General features: G+C 40.7%; 1 protein-coding gene across 1 annotated transcript; it reads left to right on the forward strand.

Moving 5' to 3' along the window:
• The first annotated feature begins 2,559 nt into the window (after positions 1–2,559).
• On the forward strand, positions 2,560–9,905 carry c1qtnf2 (C1q and TNF related 2). Its single transcript, XM_084944322.1, has 3 exons — positions 2,560–3,324; positions 3,635–3,892; positions 8,497–9,905. The coding sequence occupies exons 1-3, from the start codon at positions 3,303–3,305 to the stop codon at positions 9,138–9,140; spliced, it is 924 nt and encodes a 307-aa protein (XP_084800448.1). The 5' UTR covers positions 2,560–3,302; the 3' UTR covers positions 9,141–9,905.
• The last annotated feature ends 4,358 nt before the right edge of the window (positions 9,906–14,263 follow it).

Raw genomic sequence — 14,263 nt, forward strand, 5'->3', positions numbered from 1 at the left:
TCTTGTATGTCCGTGGGAGGGTCAGGATGTTCATGGTTTGGATCACTGCTGATGTTTGGTTCAGAAGGACAGTGTTCTCCTCTAATTGTGGCAATGTTGTGAAGAATCACACATGCCACAAAAATGTCACATGCCCTTTCTGGGGTGACCCTGAGTCTTTGAAGGCACTGGAACCGGGCCTTAAGCATTCCGATAGTCATTTCAACTCTGGCTCTTGTCCTGCAATGAGCCAGATTATATCGCTGCTGTGGGCCCGGTTCAGGGTCAGGGTTAGGGGTAAGCAAATAGGGTAAACATGGATACCCCCTATCACCAAGCAAGTAGCCAGTGAACTCTCCTAAGACAGAAGGATACACTTCAGTTCAAATGTCCCTGTAGCAATTGGTCTTTATATATTTTAAAGTATTTTCAACTCACCATGTCCAAATTTTGTGCTCAGTGTACATTCACGAAAAATTCGTGAGTCATGAACAGAGCCTGGCCACTTGGCTTCCACATTTGTGATAATGTTGGCAGCGTCACATATGATCTTCACAGTGCAGAGAACACAAATTAGCATCCATTACTATAATGACATCACTTGTTAGTGTGAAATGCTACAGGGAACTATGTACCTGTACATTGATGCTGTGGAAAGACTTCCTGTTCACATAGTCCCCTTCATTTACTGAGGGTGCAATGTTTGGAATGTGGGTGCCATCTATACAGCCAATCACGCCTGGGAACCCTGAAAATAGCTGCAACATGTAAGTAGTAGTTCAAGTATCACCACATCATGGATTAGGTTTTGTTCATCCTGATACCTGCAATTTTGTGGAATCCCTCTTTGATGAATCTTGTGGGTCTGTGACCGGGGAACACCACAAACGAGTGCAGGAGACGTTTCAGTGCAACTGTAACATTCCTGACTGCCCGACAGACGGTAGCCTTGGAAACGTGCTCAGCGTCACCAATATTGTACAGAAAGCTCCCGTTTGCAAAAAAACGGAGTGCAGTACAAATAATATGTAATGAACTGAGAGAATGTCCGCGATGTGTCACATGAGCAATATATGGCCTGAGGATGTTATCCAAATAAATTATGGATTGTGCTGAGAAACGGTAACGTTCACACAGGAAATCATCAGGAAATGATAATATGTCCAAACGCGCTCTAATCACTCTCTCCCGGCGGAGAGCTCTGCGGAGAATTTGGGCTCCAACATCTACTGGCTCTTCAAGGAAGGGGCACGCCATGTCTGACACTTCCTACAGTCAGGTTTCCGACAAAGAGGCGGGGACAGTCAGGGTTAGTTGCAGTAAACCTGCTAGGGGGCAGGTTAGCTTCACGGAGTGTGTCGTCATGGTGACTCACTCAGGCTTCATCTGAACTCGCTTTGTGAAACCGAAGACCCAGAGTTTTCGTTCACTCAGGGTGTACTTACTTGCACTAAACCGGCTTCCTGAAATAGGGCCCAGATCCAAAGAAAGACATGGAGGAAACTTAAGTATGTGGGGAGATTTGTAAATTAGTACACAACAACAAAAGGTAATATGGAAAGAACTCTTCAAAAGGCATTTCCAACATTTCTGTCAGGTCTGAGACTTCATCGATTTAAGTACTGATCTGAAGAGAAAGTGGAGGATTACTTCATAGTGACCTCCACTACAGGCCAAAATGAAACGGAAGCTGCCCTTCTAGTTTCCACCCTTCACTGAATCCCTGCTGTAGGGAACGGCTTGTTTATGTAATGTTCTCAGTGATCATGTTCTCCATGTAAGTGATCAGGGTCTAAAAACACACAGTTCTTTGTAAAAGTACCCACCAGAGTTATTATAGTTATTATATTTTCTAATTATTTATTTATTGTTTTTAAATTTCATTTTGACTCTCTTGTTAGTTCTGACAGTGAGCCTGTGCTTTTCACTTTACTTTTTAATTGTTTATTGTTTTAATGTTTTGCTTTTTTCAATATTAGCTTTAGCCTTGCAAAATATCATTTTACAGAGGGCAAATGCTGGAGGCCAGATTTAAGGAGATCAGTTTAAGTTTCACACAAAAATCCCGCTGCTCCTGAAAACAGTTACTCTCATTAAAGATGTCAGTTAAAAACTCATGGGGGCAAGCTGTAACTTTACCAAACTAACAAACAAAAACTAAAGACATTTCATCAATATTTGTATTTAATTTTAATTCGTTTTCCAGGATTACAAAATCATGTCAGTTAGTTTTGACCCCGCCCCCCCCAAAGTCTAGTTTTTATTTTAGGTAACACGGTTTTTCACATGTAAATTGAGTTTTAGAACTATTTTATTGCATAAGCTTTTAAAAACCATAAACTGAACCTTGCCAAGGTTCAGCGACAAACAATTCTGGATCATTTATTTGGAAAAAAAAAGAAATAATTATGCACTTTTTAATTTTGCTTTTTGTAGCCTTGTGTGTTAAGCATAACTAGGGCAGAGATAAAGAGGGAAAGGACTAAAATCTCAAATACCTAAAAAAAAAAAAAAAAAAGTCACCCAGAGCGTCACCTAATGGACTGAACTGAAAAATGAATGCAAACATGAGATGGCTACCTCTTCATTCACTGGGTGATTTTCTGGAAAGCCCTGATGAGGGTTCCAAGGTGGAGAAGAGGACACCAAAAACAAGCAGTCAATCTCAGTGTTTCTTATCTCAGACTGCAGGGAGAAGTCTGTCCTTGTGCGCCTCATTAACCAGGTTCACACATTATCCACGTGCATTACACATGAACACAGTCAGAAACCTAAAAAATGGCAGACGTGTTTTTTCAGTGGTTCCTCTTTCTTGTGTCTCTTGTTTTTGTAAGATGTGCTTTACATAGTAGATTTATTCATAAACTTTACAGCGTGGGACTATTTTAGTGCTCGTAATAAGACAAGGAAACGCAAATGTGGTTTTTTTTTCATTTTCTTTTTCTATTATTGCAACATTTGACCACTTCTGAGGACATTAGTATCTAAATGCACAACGTGTAACAAGCTAAATGTTTCTGCTTTATCCTTTTTAGCCCTCGTTGTGTAACCTCTTGCTTCCTCACAGCAGAGTTTGTGAACCACTGATGTGTCACTGCTTCAGCTGTTGCACTGACTTGAATGTAATGACATCATGGTGAAAGTATTTATTTTTTTTGGCCTATCACTCGCATAAACAGGGCGGATGTTACGGAGGCTCTGGGCTGCACATTTCTCTGCAGAGCTTCTCTTGAAGAATGCTGCCTCAATCGTTTGTTGGAAATGTAGTAAGGTTTGTGCACTCTGATGCAGAGAAAGGGCTCCGACAGAGCTGAAAAATACCCATGAGTCATAATTTCTCAACTGGTGAGTTCTTACTCTGTGCTTTTAAAATGGCTGACACACTCTCTTTATATAACCTACTGTAAGCTGCATGCTTTTATGTAACCAGAACATATAACAGATGCATCAGATTTGTCATTAGTTACTGAGGGATTGCATGAAAATGGCCACACCATCTAGATGCCCGTCCACATGTTGTGTTAAGTTTTAGTCTCTGGTTGACTCCAGGAATCTTTTACCAGATGTTTGCATCATCTGATTAATGGCTGCAAAACTCAAGTCAGTATAATTGTTGTAAACAGTTGCTTCCCCTTGCCTCGTTGTGACTCTACAGTTCCCATCATGCTCCAGATGTTTGTGATGATCTATGTGCTGTCAGTTGTCGTCTCGCAGTCAACAAATCCCCCATCTAAGAGAGGTCGGAATTTCACCATCCACTCATCCCAGCTGGTCTGCAGTCTGCCGGGCCCAGCGGGGCCTGCAGGGAACCCAGGAGCCCCTGGATCACCCGGGGCCATGGGCCCCATGGGGCCCCCCGGGACAGACGGCCAAGATGGGAAGGATGGAGAGAAGGGAGAGAAGGGAGATCAAGGTAGTAGTTAATCTCTAGTTGTATGTTACTGTGAACTTGAATGATCTTCACATCATATATGTCACTGATCTGATTTTTATTTAGCACAACCGCTCCAACATCTATGCACAGATGTCTGAAGTTGCAAGTTCTTAAGTGTAAAGGGAATGTTTTTATTGCCATTTGACTCTTTTTTGGTCATTAGCTTCATATTCAGACCTTTTTCAGTTGCTTAAAGGAGCCTGTTGATTTATTATTTATTATCACAAGTTTTGAAGAGTCAAAAAACATCTGAACAGCCCTAACATGCCAATTAATATGCTCTTTTCTTTTGTCAGTGACAATTTCACAGGGAACGTTTTAGGCTCTTAAGAGCTTTTGGTCATCAAAACAATTAAACTACTCACACAATTAACAGAACACTTTGAAAACAATCAGATATAGGGAAAAAATGAGGGTAATAGGCATGCTAGTCCACCATGTCCACACGCTTTGCCATGATACTGGGGGGCTCTCACACTGCTCATCCTGTTCCTCTTTGCACAAAGGAGCAGACACCAGTCTCTAAGGACCTTATATGGCCTGTCCAGCTCTCCTAGAGTAACTGTCATCCCCTGAAATCTCTTCTATGACAGCAAACCTTATGTTAATGGCACGCAGTGATGTGCCATTCAAGAGTTGAACTACCCGTGGAACCACTAGGATCCAGGTATCACCTCATCCTGCCAGTTGTTACCAGTGACCAGTGTTGGGACTAACGCGTTATTAAGTAACGCGTTACAGTAACTACGTTATTATTGTGGTAACGAGCACGGTAACTAGTTATTATGCCAAAACCAGGAACGCGTTACTCGTTACTGGGATTTAAATAGGCTCGTTATTCGTTACTTGGTGTGGTGGCTATCGCGGAGCTTCCACAGATTCAATAACATTAGCAAGTGGTGGAAGCCAGCAGGTGGATGAGGGAAAGGGAGGCAAGAGGAGAGACCCGAAGCAGCCGCCGGTCCGAGTATCAGGTGAACTGAACTTCAGGTAAGAAGTTATGACCTGCAGTCTATCTGAGTCACATATAAATCAAGTTTAGGTGGAGTTTATTTTCGTTATGCTGACTTTTTCGTACTGCGTACTAGCTAGCATGACGGAGTTTCTATACAGCTGGGTGGGTGCTACAGGGAGTGCAGAATTATTAGGCAGTTGTATTTTTGAGGAATAATTTTATTATTGAACAACAACCATGTTCTCAATGAACCCAAAAAACTCATTAATATCAAAGCTGAATGTTTTTGGAAGTAGTTTTTAGTTTTAGCTATTTTAGGGGGATATCTGTGTGTGCAGGTGACTATTACTGTGCATAATTATTAGGCAACTCAACAAAAAACAAATATATACCCATTTCAATTATTTATTTTTACCAGTAAAACCAATATAACATCTCCACATTCACAAATATACATTTCTGACATTCAAAAACAAAAAACAAAATCAGCGACCAATATAGCCACCTTTCTTTGCAAGGACACTCAAAAGCCTGCCATCCATGGATTCTGTCAGTGTTTTGATCTGTTCACCATCAACATTGCGTGCAGCAGCAACCACAGCCTCCCAGACACTGTTCAGAGAGGTGTACTGTTTTCCCTCCTTGTAAATCTCACATTTGATGATGGACCACAGGTTCTCAATGGGGTTCAGATCAGGTGAACAAGGTGGCCATGTCATTAGTTTTTCTTCTTTTATACCCTTTCTTGCCAGCCACGCTGTGGAGTACTTGGACGCGTGTGATGGAGCATTGTCCTGCATGAAAATCATGTTTTTCTTGAAGGATGCAGACTTCTTCCTGTACCACTGCTTGAAGAAGGTGTCTTCCAGAAACTGGCAGTAGGACTGGGAGTTGAGCTTGACTCCATCCTCAACCCGAAAAGGTCCCACAAGCTCATCTTTGATGATACCAGCCCAAACCAGTACTCCACCTCCACCTTGCTGGCGTCTGAGTCGGACTGGAGCTCTCTGCCCTTTACCAATCCAGCCACGGGCCCATCCATCTGGCCCATCAAGACTCACTCTCATTTCATCAGTCCATAAAACCTTAGAAAAATCAGTCTTGAGATATTTCTTGGCCCAGTCTTGACGTTTCAGCTTGTGTGTCTTGTTCAGTGGTGGTCGTCTTTCAGCCTTTCTTACCTTGGCCATGTCTTTGAGTATTGCACACCTTGTGCTTTTGGGCACTCCAGTGATGTTGCAGCTCTGAAATATGGCCAAACTGGTGGCAAGTGGCATCTTGGCAGCTGCACGCTTGACTTTTCTCAGTTCATGGGCAGTTATTTTGCGCCTTGGTTTTTCCACACGCTTCTTGCGACCCTGTTGACTATTTTGAATGAAACGCTTGATTGTTCGATGATCACGCTTCAGAAGCTTTGCAATTTTGAGACTGCTGCATCCCTCTGCAAGATATCTCACTATTTTTGACTTTTCTGAGCCTGTCAAGTCCTTCTTTTGACCCATTTTGCCAAAGGAAAGGACGTTGCCTAATAATTATGCACACCTGATATAGGGTGTTGATGTCATTAGACCACACCCCTTCTCATTACAGAGATGCACATCACCTAATATGCTTAATTGGTAGTAGGCTTTCGAGCCTATACAGCTTGGAGTAAGACAACATGCATGAAGAGGATGATGTGGACAAAATACTCATTTGCCTAATAATTCTGCACTCCCTGTATGTTACTGATGTTGAACTTTATTTTGTTCATACGGTTAATTATTAGAGTTGCCAACTGTCCCGTAAAAAACAGAATCGTCTCGTATTAAGAGAAAATATTAGGGGTTTCGTATTGAGGTGAAAAGGAACATTTTGTCCCAGACTTCAGCTACAATGAAAAAGACACAAAGCTGGAGTTATTCTGTGTTTACGCTGCACAGCTGCCTCTTCTCCTCTCATTCTCTCCCCTCCCTCTCCTGTTTCTATTTCAATCATGAAACTGATCAATGATCAGCTGATCGGCTTTTCTCTCTTGTTTATTTATCGCCTACTTTGCGCCAGAAAGAGGAAACCAGCGGATGTCGCGCTAAACAACAGCAGCACGTTTAAGCTTGATCAGCTGTTGTTAGAATTTATTTAATATTACTTTCTAGTATCAGCTGATGTTTGCTGAAGCCACAGCTGTAAAGCTGCTGGTCATGATGTCGGTTTGGATATGTAGTGAGATGGAAACATGAAGATGAAACCAGGAGATGTCCTTACTGAATCATCAGAGCTGAACAGGTGATGGAGAAACAGGTTTACCTTTCAGGTGACATGAATGAGTTGAAGGGAAGTTATGAACTGTTTCTGAGAGACAAATAACACCAGGATCCTTTTTTTACTTAGCTGACAGCTAGTAACTGTGCAGGGGCGGATCTAGCAAAGTGTTGCCAGGGGGGCAGGTAGGGCATTAACAGGGAGAGGGGGGCACAAAGAAATACTTTTCTTTCTTATTCTCATTTAAAATGTCTCGCTTTTAAAAAAATAATTATCTGAGTCTTACAACAAACGATTGATAGATTAATGCATATATACCATCAGAACAGTGTACATCACTGTCACAACAGCGTTTGTTTTCATTCAAAGGCTTTATGATTTTTCCTATAATGGTGGGCCGGTCTCTAGTCAAATTCCCCGGGACGATTTTTTTTTTGTCCCAGTCCAGCCCTGTAAGCAGCTCATCTGCAGTCTGGTGTTCCCTACATCTTCCTATTCAGAAGGCAGAATTTCCGAGTTCTGAGTACAATCGAAAGCACCACGACTGCAGTTTTTGTGTTGGATATAAAAAGCAGGCTAGAATCATGCGGCGGTCAACGACGGTCCAGGCGTGGGATTTCTCTCGTGGAAGTGTGCACATTATTTTTTTCCTTTCTATTGGTAGGTGGCACAGTGCACTTGTGGCAAGTAAGCAAGCTAGAAGACTGGCAGTCTGGCTGGGTATCCAGTTACAGAAGCAACACATTAACAAGAGAATTCTGAGTAAAACCAAAGTTACTTTCCCTAGTAACTAGTTACTCTGAAAGTAACGAGTAACTTGAAGTAACTGAGTTACTTTTGATAGAAGTAACTAGTAATGTAACTAAGTTACTAATTCAGAGTAACTTACCCAACACTGGCAGTGACCCTAGACAAATGCAAAAGTAGTGAAAAAACATAGTCAGAGGGAAAATGTCAGTGGCTTCCACCTGTAAAACCATTCCTGTTTGGGAAACTGTTTCATTGTTGTCCCTCTACTGCACCTGTTGTTCATTTCATGAACACCAAAGCAGCTGAAAGTGATTCACAACTCCGCCATTTAACTGACCAGATCAATATCACAGAAGTTTAACTGATTTTCTACACTCTGATTTAAATGTGTTCCTTTATTTATTTTGAGCACAGTATTTGTTTAAAACACGATTTTGGATTTTTTAGCCTTTATTTAGATAGAATAGTGAAGAGAAGACAGGAATGCTAGGAGGTCTTGGTGAGACACATGGTAAATGGACCCGGGCATCTTCAATAGCCTTAAAGAACATAGCTAAGCTGCTCAAGCATGTCAGCTATACTGGTGCCCAGATTATACTATTTTATTGTCATCTTGTCATTATTTATGTGTTATCAGGTGATCCAGGGAGACCTGGGAACCCAGGCAAGCCGGGTGAGAAAGGTCGTGCTGGTATTATTGGCAAGGCCGGACCTCGGGGACTGAAAGGACAACGTGGAAAACCCGGAATATCTGGAACCTGGGGACAAAAAGGAGACGTGGGTGACATGGGCGAGGAAGGAGCTCCAGGTGGTTGTAACTGTGGCAAGCAAGCACGATCAGCTTTCTCTGTGGCCGTGACAAAGAGCTATCCTAAAGAGCGCACGCCCATCCGCTTCACCCGGATCTTGCTGAATGAAGGGAATCACTACAATGCCTCCAGCGGGAAGTTTGTCTGCGTTATTCCTGGAGTTTATTACTTTACCTATGACATCACACTGGCCAACAAGCACCTCGCCATCGGGTTAGTTCACAATGGGCAGTACAAGATCAAAACATTTGATGCAAACACTGGGAACTATGACGTGGCGTCTGGTTCTACTGTTCTCCACCTGAAGGAGTCAGACCAGGTCTGGCTGCAGATCTTCTACTCGGAGCAGAACGGACTCTTTTTTGATCCTTTTTGGACAGACAGCACCTTTACGGGCTTCCTAATCTACCCTGACCAGGAATTTCTCAATGAAGCAGATAGAAAAGCAAATGCTCAGGATGAAAATGAATGAACTGTAATGAAGATTTATATCTAATTGAACTTCACAAGTTTGGGCTTTGTGGAATTTCAGTTGTTTAAGACATCCGTCACCAGGAGGCGCACTAGGAAAGAAAGAAAATCAACTGGAGGAATCACACAACAAAGCCTTAATAGTGAACAAAAAACATTTTACCTGAAATATTATGCCCTGTTCTCATAAAATATTGAAATTTATGTAACCCAAAATAATTTAATTCTGTTTCTTTTTTTTTAACTCCTTGATAGGAGATGGCACAGTGCCTTCTTCTTTTTTCCTTTTTTCCTTTATTAACCATTATAAAACACAATTTGAAATAAAATCTAAATTATATTGTAAGATAAATTATTTTACAGTGTTTGTGTTTTTGAGTCAAAACTGGTTAGCACTGTCCTGGTGCCTGTGTGGAATTTTCATGTTCTCTCCAGGTTCCTCCCACAGTCCAAAGACATGCAATTAGGTGGGTCAGCTTAATTGGTGACTCTAAATTGTCGGTAGAATATAAGTGTGAATGGTTATCTCTCTCTTTGTGTTGGCCCTGGCGACTTGTCCAGGGTGTACCCTGCCTGTCACCCTATGCACCTGGGATAGGCTCTAGCCCACCCCTGCAACCCTGAATTGGATAAGAGGAGGAAAATAGGTGGAACAGTTTTTGAGTATTTGTGTATGGTTCATTAACATGGTGTGTATTTTTGTGTTCAAGTTCATAATTACTTTCATGACACATAGAAGTGTATTCTATAAACTAACATCTTTTAAATAAAACTAATAAGCATTTTAGAAATCAAATAACTAATCTTAGAGTTTTATTATTAATTTAATTCAATGTCATTTCTACCGATTGCGCCACTGGAGTTTTGCACATACTATCAATTTAAATGGCATTTTACTTGAACACTTGTATTAACTCGTATTGCATCACTTTTTTATGCCCAAAAAATTATTTGAACAAACTGAAAATTTATTCAACTCAAAAAGTTTTTCTTCCAGCGAGTCATGAAATTAATAAATGATTGTAAACAGAAATGATGCGCTAGGATAAAATAATATGCATGTCATGCCAATCACATGTGTATCAAATTATATAAATATTAACCTGCAGTTTTGTATTTGTAGAAAATTTTAAAATTATTTCTCACTTAAAGTCATCATGCTCCAGTCTAAGGTTCCTTCATGGGCTGAATTGCTTACAGTTTTTCTCAGTCGCTCTGGTGCGTTTCTCAGATCAGAATTGAAATTCTCATAACTATTAGTTCAACCTCCACAACACTCAGTCATTTGTGCACATCATAGTAGCAATTTCTCCTCTCTCTGAACAAACTGCAAATGATTTTGGACATGAATCACTTGCTTCCATACATTTCCCTGCTGCTTTCTGACATTTCCATTTGCTTATGTCATGTCAGTCAAAAGTAATCATACCTATGGATGCTGAATAGTCGTTCCCAATAAAACTAATAGTCATACATCCATTGCTTGAGTCATCACACACAAAATTGTTGAACTAGTTATCACATGCCAAATATTGGCCATCTGTCAAGCAAATCCTATACCTTTCTGTATCATTTTTCCTGGAAATGTCTCCGACATTGAACAATTGATCTCAGGTGAATCACAGCTGTCACTCATGAGGAGGCGTGTGAAAGTTTAGTTGTAACCAATGACAAACAACTTGTTCACTGTCAATTATGGATGAATCCTGTGAATCCCCAATTGGCAAGCATATATAAACTGCGCAGGAGCTAGTGTGTACCATTTCTACACTTCTGTGACACAAAATGGAAGGTCAGCACCGTGGAAGAGGGGTGAGGATGCGGGGAGGAAGGGGAAGGGGAAGAGGGAGAAGAGGCAGATATAGGCGGATTCCTAATGAAATAAGGGCTACAATTGTGGACCATGTTGTCAATCACGGCCTCACCATGGAGGAGGCTGGTCGAAGGGTGCAACCCAATATTGGAAGAACTACTGTCAGTTCAATCATCCAAACATTCCGTAGGGAAAACAGGTATGCAAACAGTAATACACTGTACTGTACTGTGCCATCTCAGACACATCACATGTTACTGTACTGTATTTGCAATTTCACAAAAAGTTCACTCTGCACCACATAGGATTGTAAGACAACCTCGCGGAGGCGGAAGAGGGCCCCTTTTTACCCCACAGCAAGAAGAAGCCATTTGTGCAATGGTCATTGCAAACAATGCAATAAAGCTGAGAGAAATACAAAGCGCTGTCATAGAGAATCACACGGTATTTGGCAATATTGAATCTGTTTCAATTTCAACAATTGACAGTGTACTCAAGAAAAATGAAATCCACATGAAGCAATTGTATAAGGTGCCATTTGAACGAAACAGTGACAGGGTGAAGGAGATCCGTCACCAGTATGTGCAGGTAAAGCTGGTCTTCTATGTTCTGCACTGCAAACTGTTTTACAGTACTTCGTAGTTTCATGCAGTACACTTGCAATTCCACAGCACATACTCTACAATGTGTTTAACCAAATGCATGCATTACTGTTTGTTACTGTACACAGGCATATTGTAACATTGCATTTCTGTCTCTCTCTAAAGCGTGTACTGGAGCTGGAAGCCAGGGAAACACTGCACACATTCATATATGTTGATGAGGCAGGTTTCAATCTGGCCAAAGGCAGAAGGCGTGGAAGAAATCGCATTGGACAGAGGGCAACCACTGAAGTCCCTGGTCAGCGCGGAGGGAATATTACCATGTGTGCAGCCATCTCAGACAATGGCATCCTCACCCATATCCCCCTTCTTGGTCCATACAATACCCAACATCTCCTGACATTTTTAGACACTCTTTACAGGGACCTAGTCCCTGAGAATGAGAGAGGTGGAGGCCAACTCAGCAAGTATGTTGTTGTCTGGGATAATGTCCGTTTTCACCACTCCCATCAGGTCAGAGAGTGGTTTGCAGCACATGACAGACTTCTGGTTGAATATCTCCCTCCATATTCCCCATTCCTTAATCCAATAGAGGAGTTTTTCTCTGCCTGGAGGTGGAAAGTTTATGACCGGCATCCACATGAGCAAATGGCCCTGCTAGCAGCCATGGATGCAGCATGTGACGACATCACAGCAGGGTCCTGCAGAGGATGGATTCGCCACTCCAGGAGATACTTTCCTCGCTGCATTGCGAGGGATAACATCTGTTGTGATGTAGATGAAAATATGTGGCCAGACAGACAGGAACGTCTGGATGTGCCAGAATGATTTACTGTACTGTTACATGTGCTGTTTATTGTTCACATTAGTGCACAGCTCTACCAAATGGGTGATTTTATGTTTACATGTATTCTACAGTGAACAAGTGACTGTAGCATATTTTTCTTTTGCACAATTCTGTAGGATTACAAACACTTCTACACAATGGAAATGTGAAACGTACGTATTCAGTGTCTCAGTTACTCCCAAGACTCCCATAACATCTACAGTGACTTTACTGCACATTTCAGATGGCTGTACAGGTAGGCCATAGTGCTGTCGTCAGCATTTTCAGGTGTCACCAATTGTTTTTGCAATGGGAAACACTGAAATTATAAACTGTCATAGTGGAAACATGACAATGCCATTTGACTATCTTGTTCATAAAGATGGTGTCAAGACTTTTCATTTTGATGGCACTGACAGTTTCATTGACATGGATACTTGCTTTTGAGGTATGGATAATCAATTCTGTGCATGTGACGTGCTTTTGCAGGCTATCCACTAGGTTTTGCAGTTTGCACTAATTGTTTTGGGAAATGCACTAACTGCTGTGCAAATGTTAATGGTGTTCTGAGGAACGCACCAAAGCGACTGAGAAAAACTGTAATAGGATTCAGGTTAACACTTTATAATACAATCTGTGATTAAGGGCATAATCCTCCTGCAATTAAATCAAATTTTAAGGTATTTTGTTTTAAATTATAATGTAATTTTCCTAAAAATACTTAAAGGTAGATACATTAGAATAATTTGCATGTATTTATATGTATTTGTATTTGCATGTATACAATTTTATGTAGCACATGAGTAATTTAAGTAATACACAACTTCATGTAACTTACAGGAGAGAAGAAATAGTGACATTTTAAGTCATTTTAAGTAGTGTCAAACTTCTGGGTATTTTACAGGAAAGGAGACAAAAATGATACTGTGAGTAAATTTAAATACTGCATAAACAATTTTAAGTACTACATACTTTCCTGGTAATTGTGCCATCTTAAATTATAAGTACATTGTGCTTTTTGGGTTGTTGGCCGTATTATAGAGTGAATTTAAGTTACGCATTATTTAAAATTACTTGTACATGAATTAAATGTATTTACAGTATAAATACTTCTTTGTTTTCTGTAAAAAAAACCCCAAAACACTTTTGCCCCCTTATGCCAGTGTACCTCACTTCAAGTATTTGTAGGTAAATATAATTACATTGTAATTTCAAATAAACTACATTCCACCGCAATTCCATTTAATTAGTCGTGGGCCATACTGTAAAGTGTTACCAAATACAGGACAATGACAGACTACATTAAGGAGACAAAGGATTGGAGAAACACAAGAACATGCTGCACCTCCTGTGTTTCTTTACTTTTAGAGGCCGTTCATCACCATTTCATGGACCACAGGGGGATTTTTAACTGGGGTTTTATACTCAAAAGTCATCTGTGGGTATTCACATCACACATGGAAGCAATTAATCACACTTGATCTAATGTGTTACTTAACTAAACTAACCATAACCCACGATACTTCAGGGAAGAAATGCAATTCTGCATTTAAACTTGTGCTTATGTAAAAGTATGAATGCATCAATGGCAAACCTGAAAACTTCATTTTAGAATAGTTAGTCAGTGTAGAGCTAATTTAAACAATTTACCCAGTCTTAATGTAAAGTGTTAATAGCTATTTGGAGTCAAATCTTTTGCAGTATGCTTCATGCAGGCACAGCTTCTGCTACAAACACTCAGATAACAGCTTTCTTAAGTAAACAGGAAGAAAGCAGCATTTTATTTATATACAGGCTCAGCTCCCCTGTTCTTATGTTTGCAAAATCTTCCTTTTTGTTTGGAGCATGGAAGCATGCTGTATATTCTCCTACTTAGATGGCTC

The sequence above is a fragment of the Perissodus microlepis genome, chromosome 2 (assembly GCF_051167445.1).
Source record: "Perissodus microlepis isolate ML-2025 ecotype Zambia chromosome 2, ASM5116744v1, whole genome shotgun sequence".
Lineage (NCBI taxonomy): Eukaryota > Metazoa > Chordata > Actinopteri > Cichliformes > Cichlidae > Perissodus > Perissodus microlepis.

Bases quoted from the DNA above. Each gene is read 5' to 3' on its own strand.
- c1qtnf2 (XM_084944322.1), top strand. From the start codon at position 3,303: ATGAGTCATAATTTCTCAACTG. The intron at 3,325-3,634 runs GTGAGTTCTTAC...GTGACTCTACAG, and splicing joins GAGTCATAATTTCTCAACTG to TTCCCATCATGCTCCAGATG. The intron at 3,893-8,496 runs GTAGTAGTTAAT...ATGTGTTATCAG, and splicing joins GGGAGAGAAGGGAGATCAAG to GTGATCCAGGGAGACCTGGG.